This window comes from Lampris incognitus, chromosome 2 (assembly GCF_029633865.1).
Source record: "Lampris incognitus isolate fLamInc1 chromosome 2, fLamInc1.hap2, whole genome shotgun sequence".
Classification (NCBI taxonomy): domain Eukaryota; kingdom Metazoa; phylum Chordata; class Actinopteri; order Lampriformes; family Lampridae; genus Lampris; species Lampris incognitus.
Genome location: NC_079212.1, coordinates 121,654,985 through 121,673,811, shown reverse-complemented (window position 1 = coordinate 121,673,811; position 18,827 = coordinate 121,654,985). Strand labels below are relative to the sequence as shown.

Below are 18,827 nucleotides of genomic sequence, written 5' to 3'. Positions count from 1 at the left end.
GACTGCCAAATTTCACTTCATTTCAACTTGCACAACTTCCTCCAAAAAAAAAGTTTTTCATGGAGAGAGTCAGTCTGCTATCCATCAGCCGTGCATTTGCTCGCGTGCTCATGCAAATCGGAGACCACCGTATGGCTCGTCGTCTCCAGGGTTTCTCGCAGGGGAAACTTGGTTGGACCTCCCCCTACATCGGACTCTCGCACGGTCCCGTCGATGCGGTGGTTAAAGGTTCAGACTTCACGTTGCGACGCAGGAGCAGCTCTGCCGGCGCCTCGTCAATCTGCAAGCAACAAACTTCAGCTAAGGTAACGATAAGATTAACAAAACAAAACAAAAAAGAGTCACATGTAAATTTTAGCTGCAGAATTTGTTGCTCCCGGTCGTTTTAAGTATCGTCCAGTAGTTGCAAAGTTCGCCTCTGCTGTTTGCATGTGTTTGAATTTATGGAGAGTGCTGCATGAACCTCCTGAAGGCAAGTACCTTTCGTTTTTAGGCTGTGATTTCTTTTGGACTTTACGTTAAAGCAGCTTCCCTTGTTCCCAGCTTGCCTGCGTCTCAGAAATTAGTCAGGTATACGTGACTAAATTCAAAGTAAGTTGGCAGGTTGCAAAACCTCTTAGCTCCCATAGGCTCTGCAGAAGGACAGGGAAATACTCATATTAGAGCTGCAATAGTTAAACAGTCTCACAATGAAGTCTTTGAAAACATAAAGGCAGCGATGTAATGGGAGGTTAAGCTCAGTTTACCCACTTCTTTTTATCTGCAGACTATAGTTTACACACCTTTTTTGGGGGGGGGGGGTGCTGACAAATCTTCATTGCATACATCCATGGCGTATGTCAAAAGTAACAGCATCAGAGTGATTAAAGGTATCTGAGTTATACTTTATTTCAATGGGAAAATACATAAATAAAATATTTTTTTCTGAAGATATCGCCCATATTGGTAATTGTCTGCTTACTGAAGATCACCGTTTACCCACCTCTGTATTTGCCACCTGTTTGAAAGATATTTTTGTTTAACTCAACAACTTAATCAAGAGTAAGACAACAAAGAATTAGACAGACAGACAGTCAGTCAGTCAGTCAGTCAGTCAGTCAGTCAGATAGATAGATAGATAGATAGATAGATAGATAGATAGATAGATGGATAGAAAGACAGATAGTGTTTCTTGGCAGTGCATGTCAGGGAGTAGTCGGCAGTGAATCTGAGTCCAGAGAATGAGGCAGGGGGGAATCCCTCTGACTAACACTTCAAGTCAAGAAGAACACTTTCTGACATCCACATGCATAGAGACCACTTTTAACTCTCTTAGTAATAACTGAGTCAAGCCACTCTGACCGGACTCTAAACTTACATTTTTGTATCAGATGGCCAAAATGATAGACTGAAATGAGTTGCCATTCAGGTAAATTGAGAGGAGCTATACCTTTGAGATGAAAAATGTATTTGGAGGAGCATACTGTTAAGTATTTTGCTATCATTCTATGTCTCTGCACTGCACACTGTGCCATTGTGCCCTGTAATGGGACATGACGCACATTGTTCGGGTGTATAAAGTGGCGATTATTTTTGCTTGATGCTAGTTTAAAAGCAATGATTGAAGTAAATTTGAAACTTTTTTCCATGTGGGATTATATTCAAGATATATATTCTGACGCTCAATAGCCAATATTAGGATTTCCTTCTTTGGTTTGTTGTGGGGCAAATTGCCCTTGTGTCCCAGAGGTAATTGGGAACTCCTTGGTGCATTTTGCTAATATGTGTTTTAGGCGTAAAAAGTATTAAGGATTTTAGTTTTGATCCCTGATATGGGGGGAAAAACCCTCAGTTACTGAGACCTTGAACCTGGTCTTAGGTCTGTCATGGATGAATATAAATCTATTTGGGAGGTCATGAGACCTGCAGCTGTATAGACCACCTATTAACCTATATTATAGCTTTCTTGGGAAATAAAACATGTCCCCGTGTTTTCAGCGTTCTTTCCTTGGTGTTGTATATTATCAACTCATCTTTTGTTTTGTTAAATTAAGAATAAAAAGTAAGATTTTTATTTTATTAATTTTTTTTGTAAAACGTCTTGTCTTGTTGCTTCAGGGGTTCCAACTTCCAAAATAGATAGAAACTTTTTTTTTCTCTCGAAAGGAAAAGGGTAAAATGACCTCATTATCAGGGCTCATGGACAGAATATGTAGCCTGGTAATTCCAGACATGTTGAGACCTAGACCGCACTCTTATTAAAATGCATTCATTGTTGGGAGCAGTAACCCTTACTTAAGGTGACAATGTGCTTGGTCACCACTCCAAGAGTGACTTAAGAGACTGAAATTTCCATCATGCTCACTCGATGGGCAACTACCCTCGATTGCAAAAAAAAAAAGAAGCCCTGCATCAGGCACAGCAGTGAGTTGTTTCTAATTGGGGTTAAACGTACATTGTTACTCAGACCACCATTGCATTTTCTTATCCAGCTCCTAACTATGGACATGGAATAAATTAAAATATGAGTTAGATTCCATTTATAGCATCCTGTAATGACCACCTGTGCAATAACTGGAAAACGGTGCTTTGTATTTGATGTTAATGTGGAGCATGTAGTCATAGTGGCAGGACTCTGAACAGCAGTGTGGCTGTAAAAAGTAGGCTTCAGATGAGAGGCTGAGCTCAACTATGAAGCCAGATGTTGGCTTGAACTTGAATAACAAGCCTTCTTTCAGTATGTAACAGGCTGCTTCTCTCTTTGTCTCCGTCTGTGTGTGTGTGTATGTCTTTCTCCTCCCCTCTTTCCTTTCACATTCTCAGTATAGGGGTGATTCAGGAGAGCAGAGTATGACCAAAACCCTTGAGGACAAACAAAAGGACGTGGACGACATCTAATCTTCATCTGATTGTTTTATGTTGCCTTGATACCATGGCGTGTCTCTTAAGAGCTGAAATGACATTGTTGAAGTGTGCGCTGCTCTCTCTTTTCCTGTCTGGGTGTTTATGTCAGCGTGACTGCACGGGAGTTGATTGCCCATTGCTTAATAATTGCATTGAAGAAGTTCTGGAGAGTGGCGCCTGTTGTGCGTCTTGCATTCAAACCGGGTGCACGTGTGAGGGTTACCAATACTATGACTGTGTCAACGCTGGATTCAAAAATGGCAAAGTGCCTGAAGGAGAATCATATTTCGTTGACTATGGGAGCACAGAGTGCTGGTGCCCTGAAGGAGGGGGCAGAATTAGCTGTAACTTTATCAGCTGTCCTGATATTCCAGTCAATTGCATCGAGGTGATAGAGCCCACAGATGGCTGCATGCAATGTGAGCGTATTGGATGTGTCCATGGTGGTCAGAAGTATGACGCTGGTCACTCCTTCCAAATGGACCCCTGCCAAGTCTGTCACTGCCCCAGTGATGGGGGGAAGTTGATGTGCTATCCCGTACCTGACTGTGACCCAGTCGATGCCCATAAACCCACATTAGCCAGGCCCACAGAGGAGAACACAGCCAGCCAGCGTCACAGTGACCTTTATGGCTTTGACCAACAAGGCTACGAGGATCACATCTCCACGACATACCGTCTCTCACCCAGTGGGAATCTGCCTCTTTTCAAAACACCACCATTGGATAAGCAAGAGCTTGAAGATTATGATTATGGCCCAACAGATATGCCAGAACCCTATCCTGAGACTCTGGCCTTTTCCACCCAATCATCTGCTTCCAACAAGGTCAAGACTGTGTCCCACACCTCTGACAGAGCTGACAGAGGCAAGCTGGAGTTAAGACAGAGATATGGAGTTCGTGAGCATATTGCAGATAAAATGGAGAGGATAGACGTTAAACCAGTCATGAAAGAGCAGAGTACCGCTAGGCCATCTCTCCAAGAGGCCACCACTACTGCTTGGAAGAGAACCTCACAGGTTGCAGCACGTGTGCAAAATGCCTCTGAGAGTGACACTCATACCCTTCAACCACTACTAACATCAGAGAGTCACATTCATCATTCACAGGCGCCTTCAGAGAATCCAATGCATGCAAGGAGCAGTTCAGATGGTGTGAGATTTCCTCTACACCGAGGTTCAGGGAGTGAAAAACACCAACTTTATCCAGACAAGAGTATAGAGAATTTGACCCACTCACAACAAACCATTGAAAGTAGCACAGGTACACAGAAGGCATCAGAGAGTCAGATGCTCCAAATCCAGCCACCTAAAGTCTCGGAGAGTCAGATGCACCCACTTCAACCGGCAATAAGTACAGTGAGTCAAACCCATCCAAAGAAAGGGTCAGATGAGAAGATACTTCCACAATATCCCCTTAGAAACTCAGAAACTTCAGTCCACCTGGAGGAAAGTTCAAAGGGCTTAATGCAGTCACAAACGACAGTGGTTCCACAATTGCAGTATACTGATGAGGAAGAGGCTGATGAGGAAGAGGTTGAAGAGAATAAGGAGCTGGAGCAGGAGGAAGAGGAGAGAATAGTATCATTGAAAAATGTCGACGGGCCCGAAGGAAGTGATGTGCCCTACTATGTGAGCACAGCAGAAAAGGAGAGAATAAAGCCTGGCGGCTATGGTGAGTCCAGAGGCAGCAGTGATCCAGGCAGCAACTATGAAAAGACCACAGTGGAGCCCGGCACTAAATCCCCAGAGAGCCATGAGACGCAGACAACCCCCACAGTCCATCTTGTCACAACTAGTCAACCACCACTAAGGGTCAAAACAGATGGGAGCCAGCCTGGCAAAAAGGAACCTCAAACACTGTTTACCCTCCCCAGTGAGGAGTCGGGCAAAGCTGAGGAGGAGGTGGCAGGGCAAGAGGAGAGGAAAGGGAGCTCTGTTTTTCTCCTCAAGCCTGTTGGAGGTAAGTCAAAATGTCGACTCTATACCAAGCACTTGAAGCTGATTTGATTTTACACCCTACTTTCCACTAACAGTTTGTCCACATACACAGACCAGTTCAATTTTTCAAAATACATGTGCACCTTGGAAAAACATCTTTCATCTATCGGGGACAGCTGTGACATTTGATTATGTTAAATCATATATCTTAAAATCTCATTTCCATTGTTTTCTTGTTAAAATGCAGAAGTAAGATTGTGCCACCAGAATGTTGATGATTATGGCGGCAGCTGAGGGGTCTTAATATTGTTAAGAGTCCTCGAAAGTAACGCATACTGGACAGTACACCTGCAGTGTGCACTCAAAACAAAATCTTATTTAAATTCAAATGATAGTATTTAATCTCTGAGAATTCCATTTAAACAGCAATGCCAACCAACATGCTGCACGTCAATCTGATCACAGAGTTCAGCATTCGCTGCACTCACAATCCTCCAAACATCCAGCTACAGAATGTTGTTCTCACAGAACAACGCTCTCTTTCTCCATTTTGTTATAAATCCCACGTCCAGCCGTAACTCATTTGAACATGTAAGGAAAAGAGACTCAGTGGTCCCTGGGTAACGGAACACAAGCATAAATATGGATCACAAGGGTCTGTCTGGGGAAGGGAGCCAAACGCTCCCCATGTGTTGTGCTTCCTCTCACAGCGGTCTCCCAACCCAATAAGTCATTACTATCCCTCACGAACACACGAGGCGTCGCTGGGTTTTACTGCTCATCACTTTCCTTCTCTATCGGTTAAAGACAAGCCAGCTACAGAGTCTGGCTTTGGTAATAAATTCTCTCTCTTACTCCCTGTAGGTGTTTACAAGACAAAAGTACGGCTTTGATTTAATCTCTCCTGAATGGTGGAATGTGTGATTGCTTTTTAAGAGGCCCTGATGTCATTTGATATGTAGATGAAGGTCCTTTTTCAAAGTAAATATGGACTGTGAGGCAGGATCTATGGTAAGAGAAAGATTTTGGTGCTTTGAGTAAGAGGATTTACAGCAGTATGTGGGTTACAAGTAGGGTTGGGTAGTAACGGATTACATGTAATCGGGATTGCATAATCAGATTACAAAAACAAGTAACTATAATCAGACCTGATTACATTTGAAAAAAATTAATACGATTATAATTACATTGTCAAGGATTACTTGATTACATTTTTAACACCCCCCCTTTTCCCCCCAATTGTATCCGGCCAATTACACCACTCTTTTGAGCTGTCCTGGTCGCTGCTCCACCCCTCTGCCGATAGGCAACGGACTAGACCACTACACTACCCAGATGCCCCCACTTGATTACAGTTTTGATTATGTCTTTAAAATATGACAATTTTAAAATTATGAAACTTTTTTTTATGATAATCAATGCTCCATTAACTCATGAAAAACGTGCCTTACAAACGGGGTTTCTTGGACAAGTGCTCCTCTTGCATTACAATAGCAAACTCCTCCCTGTGGCCTTTGATTAAAAAACAGCAGCAACAAAAACTTACACAAAAGAAACAGCATCCCACATGTTGTTGAATACACACAGTACATTTGTAGTTTGTGCCAGTACTGTTTTTGTAAAGGTGATTTGATTTGACCAACTGTAAACGCTGCATATGCAAAATGCATTTTATTTGCATTGAAAATGATGAGATGTTTGAAGAGAAGAAAAAATAATATTTGTGGAACTCAGATTTTTGTGGCTTCGTCCATTTTTTTTTAGTATACTCCTACTACTACTTTCGGCTGCTCCCATTACGGGGTCACCAAAGCGCAGTATTTTCAATGTTTGATTTTGATTTAATCCAAAATAAATCCAAAAGTATTCAGATTACATTACATTTTTGTAATCCAATGGATTATAAATTACAAATGGTTACTAATTACAAAACTAATACTACTACTACTTTTGGCTGCTCCCATTAGGGGTCGCCACAGCGGATCATCTGTTTCCATTTCTTCCTGTCCTCTGCATCTTCCTTTGTCACACCAGCCACCTGCATGTCCTCCCTCATAACATCCATAAACCTCCTCTTTGGCCTTCCTCTATTCTTCTTCCCTGGCAGCTCCATATTCAGCATCCTTCTCCCAATATACCCAGCATCTCTCCTCCACACATTAATTAACTGATTACAAAAATTGCCATACAATTTATGTTCGGTAACTGACTACATTTCAAATTAATCTGGCCCAACCCTGGTTACAAAGTAGCCTAATACAGGTGTAATAAGCTCTGGTCTGAAACAAATATGAAATGTATACAATCATCATATTTCTTCTGACTTTTATTTTAAATTGAATATGCAAAAATCAATATGCTCCAGGGCTTTGGCTTTTGGGAAGCTATTAGGAGGCTTATTGAGCCCAGAGAGAATATTTGTAACCATGGTCACCACTAATGAGGATCTAGATAAACAATAAACAATAGTCAAGGCCAATGAATCTTTTTTCTAAAAACACATGATTACATAATCATTAAGGGCCACATTTGATTCATTCTTTGGCCATTTGCTCATTGATTCAGAATAACAGGAGTGCACATTGCAGGGAAATATGTAATGAAATTGCTGCATAGGTAAGAACAAATTACCGGTGGCAGGAGAAGGTTTCAGCACATTTTCTAAAATGGTATGTTGCGAGGATATGATAAAGAGGACTTCTCTAGCTTTACAGCAGGATAATCTTACACCAGCACTTTCCGGATAGAAACACTCCAGTCAGGCAGTCGGTTATTGTCTTATTGTGGCGATTCAGAGGAGGTCCAGACATCGCCTCTCTCCAGGCTGCTGATAATGAAACAAGGCTGTAGATTATCAACACTATGGTGCATGAAGGGACAGAGACCGCAAAGGGAGTAGACTTTGGCTTGTAGCAGTTTCAACTTCTGACAAATGTAAAAAAAAAAAAAAAGGTTCTTGGGATTCTTTTAAGGATATTGCTGAAAGGAAGAATTTGTCCAACAAGCTTGTCTGGTTATTCTGTCGCCACCTTGGCCAACTACAACTTAGTGTTAGTTCAATTTGGTCTGTATAGACATGTAGGTGACTTGACACTCACATGCAGTGGATGATAAGAAGGCCTACACTACTACTACTTTCGGCTGCTCCCGTTAGGGGTCGCCACAGCGGATCATCCGTTTCCATTTCTTCCTGTCTTCTGCGTCTTCCTCTGTCACACCAGCCACCTGCATGTCTTCCCTCACCACATCCATAAACCTCCTCTTTGGCCTTCCTCTTCTCCTCTTCCCTGGCAGCTCCATATTCAGCATCCTTCTCCCAATATACTCAGCATCTCTCCTCCACACATGTCCAAGCCATCTCAATCTTGCCTCTCTTGCTTTGTCTCCAAACCGTCCAACCTGAGCGGTCCCTCTAATATAATCGTTCCTAATCCTGTCCTTCTTCGTTACTCCCAGTGAAAATCTTAGCATCTTCAACTCTGCCACCTCCAGCTCCGCCTCCTGTCTTTTCGTCAGTGCCAATGTCTCCAAACCATATAACATAGCTGGTCTCACAACCATCTTGTAAACTTTCCCTTTAACTCTTGCTGGTACCCTTCTGTCGCAAATCACTCCTGACACTCTTCTCCACCCACTCCAACCTGCCTGCACTCTCTTTTTCACCTCTCTACTGCACTCCCCGTTACTTTGGACAGTTGACCCCAAGTATTTAAACTCAGATGTCTTTGTCACCTCCACTCCTTGCATCCTGACCATTCCACTGTCCTCTCTCTCATTCACGCATAGGTATTCCGTCTTGCTCCTACTGACTTTCATTCCTCTTCTCTCCAGTGCATACCTCCACCTCTCCAGGCTCTCCTCAACCTGCACCCTACTCTCACTACAGATCACAATGTCATCCGCGAACATCATCGTCCATGGAGACTCCTGCCTGATCTTGTCCGTCAACCTGTCCATCACCATTGCAAACAAGAAAGGGCTAAGAGCCGATCCTTGATGTAATCCCACCTCCACCTTGAACCCATCCGTCATTCCAACCGCACACCTCACCATTGTCACACTTCCCTCATACGTATCCTGCACCACTCCTACATACTTCTCTGCAACTCCTGACTTCCTCATACAATACCACACCTCCTCTCTCGGTACTCTGTCATAAGCTTTCTCTAAATCTACAAAGACACAGTGCAACTCTTTCTGGCCTTCTCTATACTTCTCAATCAACATTCTCAAAGCAAACATCGCATCTGTGGTGCTCTTTCGTGGCATGAAACCATACTGCTGCTCGCTGATCGTCACCTCTCCTCTTAACCTAGCTTCTATTACTCTTTCCCAAATCTTCATGCTGTGGCTGATCAACTTTATACCTCTGTAGTTGTTACAGTTCTGCACATCGCCCTTGTTCTTGAAAATCGGTACCAGTATGCTTCTTCTCCACTCCTCAGGCATCCTCTCACTTTCCAGGATTGTGTTAAACAATCTAGTTAGAAACTCCACTGCCATCTCTCCTAAACATCTGCATGCCTCCACAGGTATGTCATCAGGACCAACTGCCTTTCCATTCTTCATCCTCTTCATAGCTGCCCTCACTTCCTCCTTGCTAATCCGCTGAACTTCCTGATTCACTATCCCTACATCATCCAACCTTCTCTCTCTCTCATTTTCTTCATTCATCAGCCCCTCAAAGTATTCCTTCCACCTTCTTAGCACACTCTCCTCGCTTGTCAGCACATTTCCATCTCTATCCTTGATCGCCCTAACTTGCTGCACATCCTTTGCAGCTTGGTCCCTCTGTCTAGCCAATCGGTACAAGTCCTTTTCTCCTTCCTTAGTGTCTAATCTGTCATACAACTCACCATACGCCTTTTCCTTTGCCTTTGCCACCTCTCTCTTTGCTTTACGCTGCATCTCCTTGTACTCCTGTCTACTTTCTTCATCTCTCTGACTATCCCACTTCTTCTTTGCCAACCTTTTCCTCTGTATAATTTGCTGTACTTCCTCATTCCACCACCAAGTCTCCTTGTCTTCCTTCCTCTGTCCTGATGACACACCAAGTACCTTCCTAGCTGTCTCCCTCACTATTTCACTATAAGAAGGCCTACAGCAAGTCAGAAATCCTAAACTGTATGTGAGTTGGAATCCATGGCCAACCAGTTAAATAAAGATAAAGTCTTTGTCATGTAGCTGCTTCACAGTCTCAGCTCTCGGGCTCAGGTGAGTCAGTGTTAAAGTGTCCTTCTAAAGGTTACCGTGCTGATGAATCACACATGAAGCAACAGCTGGAACAGTGCAATGCTGATGCATGGTTCAAATTTTAATCTGTTACATGTGTCTGCTTTGAACCTTTTGACGGACATCTGCAATTTATGAAAACTGAGCACAAAAAAAAACCTTTGAACCATATTTGTTTACCAGTTTCAGTTTTCCCCTTTGATACTCCAAACAAACATATAACTGCTTCTTTCCTTTATTTAGACACGTACAAATGTTGTTTTTTATTGATTGCATTCATTCGGATAGTTTACATGTGATACTCCATGTGCTATTAAGGCAAATGATCACTAGGTGTTACCACAGCAATGGATTTGCACGGTTTATAGTAAACAAAATAGTGATAATATAAATATATATATAAATTACGTAACCTAGTGTATTTCCTCATGACTGCAATCTCTACATTCTTAAAGGGTACCCCATGCCTCTTTTATGATCAGTCCAGATTCAAGGTTTCATAGACAATCTCCCTCAAATAACTGCCATTCAAATACTGGTCCCCCTCCCGAGCTATAGAAAAAGGCTAGCATTTGTGTTTAATATGATCTTGGCCGGCCATGGCTGACTGTGCTGATAAACTAATACGCTGATATGAAATCACCCAGGTACTTCCACTTCTCCTTTCACATCCTAATTTTCAAAGCATCATTTTCGAAATGTGTGAGCCGAGCCCATCTAATGGATGCATTTCTCTCTCATACCTTCACTGAACTTTTAGTGCACGTGTTAACTGAATGAATGACAAAAAGTTTCCATCTGCTTGCCGATAATCACAGGACGCTCCATTTGGAAAACACAAAAGCAAACACAGAGCTTTGCACAATTTGGGAAAAATGTGTCCTTGGTCTGAAATCTGGAAAGTTTCCAATCTGACAGAGTATGTACTCTTGACATGACAATATAATAGGAACGCTCATTTCTTGATGGCTTTTGTGGGCAGCAATGCAAAGGATTATCGACTCTCATCCTTTTGTTGAAAGAATAGCAACCCCCCAAAGTAAACAAAACCATATCACACAGTTACAGTTCCGTTACCACATGTGAATCACAATCAAAAGGTGAATGTTTTGGGCGTCCGGGTGACGTGGCAGTCTATTCCATTGCCTACCAACACGGGGATCACCGGTTCGAATCCCCATGTTACCTCCGGCTTGGTCGGGCGCCCCTGCAGACACAATTGGCTGTGTTTGTGGGTGGGAAGCCGGCTGTGGGTATGTGTCCTGGTCGCTGCACTAGCGCCTCCTCTGGTCGGTCGGGGGGCCAGTTCGGGGGGGAGGGGGGGACTGGGGGGAATAGTGTGATCATCCCACGCGCTACGTCCCCCTGGTGAAACTCCTCACTGTCAGGTGAAAAGAAGCGGCTGGCGACTCCGCATGTATCGGAGGAGGCATGTGGTAGTCTGCAGCCCTCCCCTGGTCGGCAGAGAGGGTGGAGCAGCGACCGGGATGGGTCGGAAGAGTGGGGTAATTGGCCGGATACAACTGAGGAGAAAAAGAGGGGGGGGTTAAATGTTTTGTCGTGGGTCATGTGTTTTGTCTTACTGAGTGGAAAGCATACCTGGGTTTGTCAGGTGATTCTGCCAACCTATCACTGTGCAATGCTGAAGCATCTGTATCATTCATAACATCTCCAAGTCATACGCAGAAAGTGCTCACTTGGCGTGTGGCAAATATACATTGTAGGTGTCCTCGCCCTGAGTATAGCTCAGGACAGACATGGGTATAAATATAGCCCGATTTGTCAAGCGGCCCAAAGGAAAATATAGAAGTTCATCTCTATTTTTCTTGTGTCGCTTTCATTCGTGCACTTCGGTTTAAGAACTTTGTTGACAGTTTGCTAACAGATTAATCACATTGTCAGACAGAGGGTGCAGCGGTTCTTCCGTGACACAGATAGATCACTGGGATCACTTTTATAAAGACAAGAGTTGTTTTCCGGCTTTGCACCATCTCATCAAGATTTACTGTGTTTGTAATTCCCCTCTCTCTTGTCCTCTCAATAATTGTTTGCTGTCCTGCCAAGGCCGTGGCTGATGTCTTGGTGTGTCTCAGGGTGTACGAGACGGGGAAGTAACTTTGACAATAAATTAGTGCTAACATTACAATGCCAGGGAGATTTGATGATTTACTGGTAGATAACCTTATAATCATTATTTTTAACCGATATGTGCTCTTTCTGGTTTACTTGATCAGTACTACTTTTACTTGCACACACAAAAAAAACAACATGAAAAGATACCAACAATGGTGACATAAATATGTCTTATGCCATTCAAATGTACTATTGAAAAGTTATGACCCTATTGTAGCTTCCTTCAGAATCAGAATCAGACTCATGTTTGTTGGCCATGTATGTAGGTATGTAGGTTTGCACTACATGGAATTTGCCTCGTTCCCTGGCTCTCTCAGTGTACTTAATATGGCTCTCTCAGTGTACTTACCTCTCTCAGTGTACTTAACTTCCAGTGCTCAACCAGAAGCAGTAAGACTCTCACACACACACTACAACACAACAATCTTCAGATATATACACAAGGGTTGACTTATACAGGTGAAATAGGAGGGGATAAAGTGCAATGGTGCAGAGAAACATTCAACATTCACCCGGCTGTGTTTTGGAAAAGCAAATTAAAAAGGCATTAGAGGTAAATAAGAAAGTGTGGCATGCTCTGAGAAATGTGAGTTATTGAAATTATTCATAAATTGGCTTAGTGAAGTGGTGGCTAGTAGGTGATACTTGGATGCCTTGGATTGATCAGAGGTAATGCTTGGTTTAAAAAAGTTTGAGAATGGCTGTTTTAGACAACAACTTGCATATTGTTCAAGACAACAAGTTTTTACTTTAATTTTCATTTATTCATCATCTATAACCTCTTAATCCAGTTCAAGAGTAGTGGTGAGACTGGAACATCTCCCATTGGACTCTACTATGGGACTCTGGTCTTTTGGTTGGCACTGATGATTTTTAATTCAGGACTTTTGAATGTCAGTATTTGTATGAGAGATAGTGACTCACGTTGGCTTACTGGAATATACGTATGTGTGCAGTCTAGAGAACTGAGAGGTGTTTTTTGTCAAATGTCCTTGAGCCCATTGTGTGTTGGTGGTATGGTGTGGTGTGGTGTGTGTGTGAGAGAGTGTATGAGCTTTTGCCATGTCCCTGTGAGGATGCTTTTGTGTGTGTGTGTGTGTGTGTGTGTGTGTGTGTGTGTGTGTGTGTGTGTGTGTGTGTGTGTGTGTGTGTGCGCGTGCGTGCGTGCGTGTGTGTATGTAGGTATATACACATACACACACACATATATATATATATATACACTTAGCACAAAAAGTAAGGAAATGTGTGTTTGGCAGATTATGTCTTTGTTGTAACAGTGCTTCTTAGCAATAAATCTTATATCAGGCACCTGATTGTCAGCACCTGGGGTACCAGAAGCTCAAAACAAGAGTCAATAGCAACAGCAAAATAAGCTGTTTGGCATTGGCAGAGAAAATCTGGCAAATTTTTCATGGGTGCAACCCACATACTCAGCTCTGCTGCTGAAATGCATGTTGCTTACAAATGTGGCACCATTTAAAAGGGAAATAAACAGGCTTTCCAACGGTATAAGATTTATTGCCAAGAAGTATTGTTACAACAAAGAAATAATCTACCAAACACAAATTTCCTTACTTTTTGTGCTAAGTATATATATATATATATATATGTGTGTGTGTGTGTGTGTGTGTGTGTGTGTGTGTGTGTGTGTGTTTCTTTTAACAAAGGTTTTTTGTATATCTGTAGACCAGTAATGTGTGGTGAAATCTTTACCTTGGTAGAATTGACTTACCAATGTGGCATATGTTTACATTCAACAATTAACAGCAGCAGCTCAAGCTCATATTACACATGGATAGATAAAATATATTCTACATTAATTAGACAATAAATCAGCAAATATGCCTACTGCAAAGCCAGTCAGATGTGGAGCTAATGCACAATCAAACCTAATCAATGGACACATCTAGATTTCACACATTATAGACTTGTACTGTGTAAGTAACACATGTATGTACATGTAACACGCTTATGTCTGTAGAAAGAGAGAGAGCAAGAGAAAGCGATTGATAGAGAGAGAGAGAGAGAGAGAGAGAGAGAGAGAGAGAGAGAGAGAGCAGTGTCAGCACACCAATAAGTAGAAAAAAGCTTATTCACGCCTAAAAATGCACAAAAGGGCACCGATAACCACACACTTGAAAATCTTCTTAAGTGAGAAATAGCCATGCTGACCGCCGTGGATGTCACGTCACATGGAAGAGCTGAGGCAAGGTCAGTCATTGCCTCGTCATGGATTCAACACCGTGTGAGAACAGCTGTGAGAACATACTCCGCATGCGCAAATCTATGGAAACGTTCTGTTTGCCAAACCAGCAGACAGAGGTACATACACTCACCGGCCACTTTATTAGGCACACCTGTCCAACTGCTTGTTAACGCAAATTTCTAATCAGTCAATCACATGGCAGCAACTCAATGCATTTAGGCATGTAGACATGGTCAAGACGATCTGCTGCAGTTCAAACCGAGCATCAGAATGGGGAAGAAAGGTGATTTAAGTGACTTTGAACGTGGCATGGTTGTTGGTGCCAGACAGGCTGGTCTGAGTATTTCAGAAACTGCTGATCTACTGGGATTTTCACGCACAACCATCTCTAGGGTTTACAGAGAATGGTCCGAAAAAGAGAAAATATCCAGTGAGCGGCAGTTCTGTGGGCGAAAATGCCTTGTTGATGCCAGAGGTCAGAGGAGAATGGCCAGACTGGTTCGAGTTGATGGAAAGGCAACAGTAACTCAAATAACCACTCATTACAACCGAGGTATGCAGAAGAGCATCTCTGAACGCACAACACGTCGAACCTTGAGGCAGATGGGCTACAGCAGCAGAAGACCGCACCGGGTGCCACTCCTGTCAGCTAAGAACAGGAAGCTGAGGCTACAATTCGCACAGGCTCACCAAAATTGGACAATAGAAGATTAGAAAAACGTTGCCTGGTCTGATGAGTCTCGATTTCTGCTGCGACATTCGGATGGTAGGGTCAGAATTTGGCGTCAACAACATGAAAGCATGGATCCATCCTGCCTTGTATCAACGGTTCAGGCTGGTGGTGGTGGTGTAATGGTGTGGGGGGTATTTTCTTGGCACACTTTGGGCCCCTTAGTACCAATTGAGCATCGTGTCAACGTCACAGCCTACCTGAGTATTGTTGCTGAGCATGTCCATCCCTTTATGACCACAGTTTTCCCATCTTCTGATGGCTACTTCCAGCAGGATAACGTGCCATGTCATAAAGCTCGAATCATCTCAGACTGGTTTCTTGAACATGACAATGAGTTCACTGTACTCAAATGGCCTCCACAGTCACCAGATCTCAATCCAATAGAGCACCTTTGGGATGTGGTGGACCGGGAGATTCGCATCATGGATGTGCAGCCGACAAATCTGCAGCAACTGCGTGATGCTATCATGTCAATATGGACCAAACTCTCTGAGGAATGTTTCCAGTACCTTGTTGAATCTATGCCACGAAGGATTAAGGCAGTTCTGAAGGCAAAAGGGGGTCCAACCCGGTACTAGCAAGGTGTATCTAATAAAGTGGCCAGTGAGTGTATAGTCTCAGCCTCAGCCCATGCCCTTAAACCTCCTGCACTCAGGAACTTTTTTTCAGCAGCAAGCTGCGGCAAAAGGGGCATACTATACTTTTAAAACAACTACCTCGATTACCATATTTCCCGGACTACAAGTGGCACCGGCGTACAAGTCACACTCAGCAATACATGCATTGTTGCAAGGAAGAAAAAAAACATATAAATCGCTTCGGTGTATAAATTGCGTTTATATTGTGGCGAATTCTGCTGCAGTGTTCCTGCTCGAAGTCGGGGGGTTCATTTGCATATTACCCACGATGCAACTGACGCTTTAACATTTTGGTTATGTTGTGGGATATTGAACATCTTAAAATAGGGCATATCTGTTACAGATAGCGGGGATGTGGTGAAAGGAAATGGGGACGTTATGAGAGAAGTTGTATTAGACCGCATGGTATTTCCCACCATGATTGTAAAGAGTAGGCAAATAGGTTAAAGTCGGTTCTGTGGCCAAGAACCGGAGAGTGAGTCTACTAACTTGACTCTGTTATGACTAGGTTGGCTTACGGTCATTAAGAGCTTGCTGGTTAGCTCTGACAGGTTGGCTGAGAAGTCCATCAATTGTCCACGTCACAATATGGTAGTACAGTACAGAGCTCTGCGCATGACCGTTAACTTCATCCCGCTCTCGCTGGATCTCTGACCATTACTGCCCGCTCCCCCAACGTGCGTCCACATCCAAACATTCCGACCATCCACGCCCATTTCCATGTGTATCTTCTCCCGTCCCGCAGGGAAAACACGTTATTTTACAGTGTAGTACTAACAGAGATGCATACCTGTCGGTAATAACGTAGCGAAATTACTTGATAATGCATAACTACATTCATACAAACGCAATAACTAGTTATTCTAGTGCAATATGCACACCTATTCTAGGACAAAATCACATTATGTTTATTTGTTTTACTTATTATTTTAGAACACGTGTTGTTGGCTGCGGTAATTTGTCTTGGTTGTTTTATTTTGTTTCGTTTCCCTGTGTAGTTTATCGCACTGATCAGTGTTGTATTCTGTATTATGACAACAAAGGCTTTCTATTCTATTCTATTCTATTCTATTCCCGGTGCTGAAGTCATCCGGCCGAATGTGTCGCAAAGTGTGACACCTTTCTCGGTAGTATCTTGTCTAATATGTGCAGGAAGACTTTGAAGGAGAGCGTTTGTGTCCCTTGTAGCTCAATACTTTTGCACATGTGTCGCAACTTACAAAGTCCAGTTCGTTTCCATCTTTGTAACACCTGCGAAATTTTCCCAGATGTCAGACTTGTCTTTGATTTTCTTTTCAATTTCATTTGTTGACGCCATCCTTCTGGTTAGCGCTAGCTAAATCCCGGACCCGCAGAGATCCAGTCCTCAAGTACAATATTTTCAATTGAGTCACAATATTAAACAGTGCTGTATTCGTCCAACAACATTCCATTGCATAAATGGCTTTAGAATATAAGTCGCAGGACCAGCCAGCCGAGTAAAAAAACAGCAATTTATTGTTCGGGAAATATGGCAGTTTTACTGGTGTATGCGTAATCCTGAAACAAAATATAAATAATGAAAATTGAAAATGAAATAAATAAAATTCATGAAATTATGAATATGAAGAAATTATCAATAAATACAACTATCATGTAATCTTAACATTTCTTTTTTGCTTTGGTGAGGCACTGCCTATGCTGCCTACCTTGACCGCACATCACTGCATAGGCTCATGAAGCTATTCCACGTGCTGATAAGAATGAGAGCCTTCATAGGAACCTGGCATGTTATGAGAGTTGATGTATCTTTGTGTAAAATCCACCAATAGTCATTTACCAAAATGACTCACAATAAACCTTTCAGAGACACAGCTATGAAAAACATGTCATAAACAAACAGTCATTTGTTTCTCCCAGATGGTAGTGTAATCATCCCTCATTGTCTCGAATGCTGCCACTTGTCAGTTTTTTTCTTGGCTCTGGCAGTGTGCGGTCTGGTGCGCAGCATTGGCATATGGTGTACTTCATCTGAAGATCATATATAAACTGTTGCAGATAGTGCAGTATACATCCTTGGCCCTTGGTAGATTGACCCCCTTTGGGTCAACCTTTTGAGGTCAAGAAGTCAAGAGAAAAACCCTTAATCGAAAACAACAGACTCGGCAGCAACCACAAATCATCAGGCTCATGCATAGCATCACAGAGAGTATTGACTTGACCGAGGCTGGCAAGGTCTGAGATATGTAGGGGAGACACAAAGCAAATGGGCAAAATCCCAGTTATTTATGATGTTTTTGGAAGCTCCACCCGATTAGCATCTCCAAGATGGATGACTCCCAGGTCTCCTGGGGCTGCCCTGGGGCCGCACCCTCTTCTATCCCCTGATTTAGCATGGAACTTTCAAGTGACCATTTTTTTAAAAATTTTTTCTTTATTTATTTGTTCTGTCTGTTTGAAGCCAGACTATGGAAACACCACTGCATGTGTGATGGATGACAGGGCTCTGTTATTGTTTTGGACCCGGGGGGGGGTAGTACACCCTGACCATCAGTAATTCTTGCATCTCTACAGCCTTGCTATCCATGGATTAATGCTGCTGTTATAATGGCCTGCTCCACTACACACCTATGTCTCATAGTAGGCCTGACCTTCACTATGGCCCAAGTCACCAAACCAGTCAGCATTCTTGGGCAATCATCCAGATATATAGGCCATTTAAGATTGAACTTGCAGCAGTTTGCGCTGTACAACTTGGCACAAAAACCAAAAGTTGTGCCAATATTTCTATTGTGGCCCAGAAAAATACTGAGGCTAACCTGGCCCTGATCTCCTTTATGTCACAGTATTTTAATGTGTGTGCAAAATGGTAGACACTCAAAAGGAAACATACCTTTTTTTATTTCCAATTTCCATTGCCGCTGGGCTTGTTCCCCCTATTTGCAACATCTCTCTCCCTCTTTTTCTCCCTCTACCCCCCTCCTCCCCCCCTCCCTCTCTCTCTCTATAGGGCTGCCCATAAGGGGGAAAAGGGGGAATGCTTCTGGTGCCCAGCCACTGGGGGGGGGGGGGGCATGGATG

General features: G+C 43.0%; 1 protein-coding gene across 1 annotated transcript in view; it reads left to right on the top strand.

Annotated features, from left to right (window-relative positions):
- The first annotated feature begins 211 nt into the window (after positions 1 to 211).
- fbln2 (fibulin 2) overlaps positions 212 to 18,827 on the top strand; it is a 101,369-nt gene continuing 82,753 nt past the window's right edge. The window contains exons 1-2 of the mRNA XM_056273383.1: positions 212 to 305; positions 2,803 to 4,844. Of these exons, the coding sequence (XP_056129358.1) occupies positions 2,912 to 4,844 (1,933 nt within the window). The 5' untranslated portion in view covers positions 212 to 305; positions 2,803 to 2,911. The remainder of the gene's footprint in view (positions 306 to 2,802; positions 4,845 to 18,827) is intronic.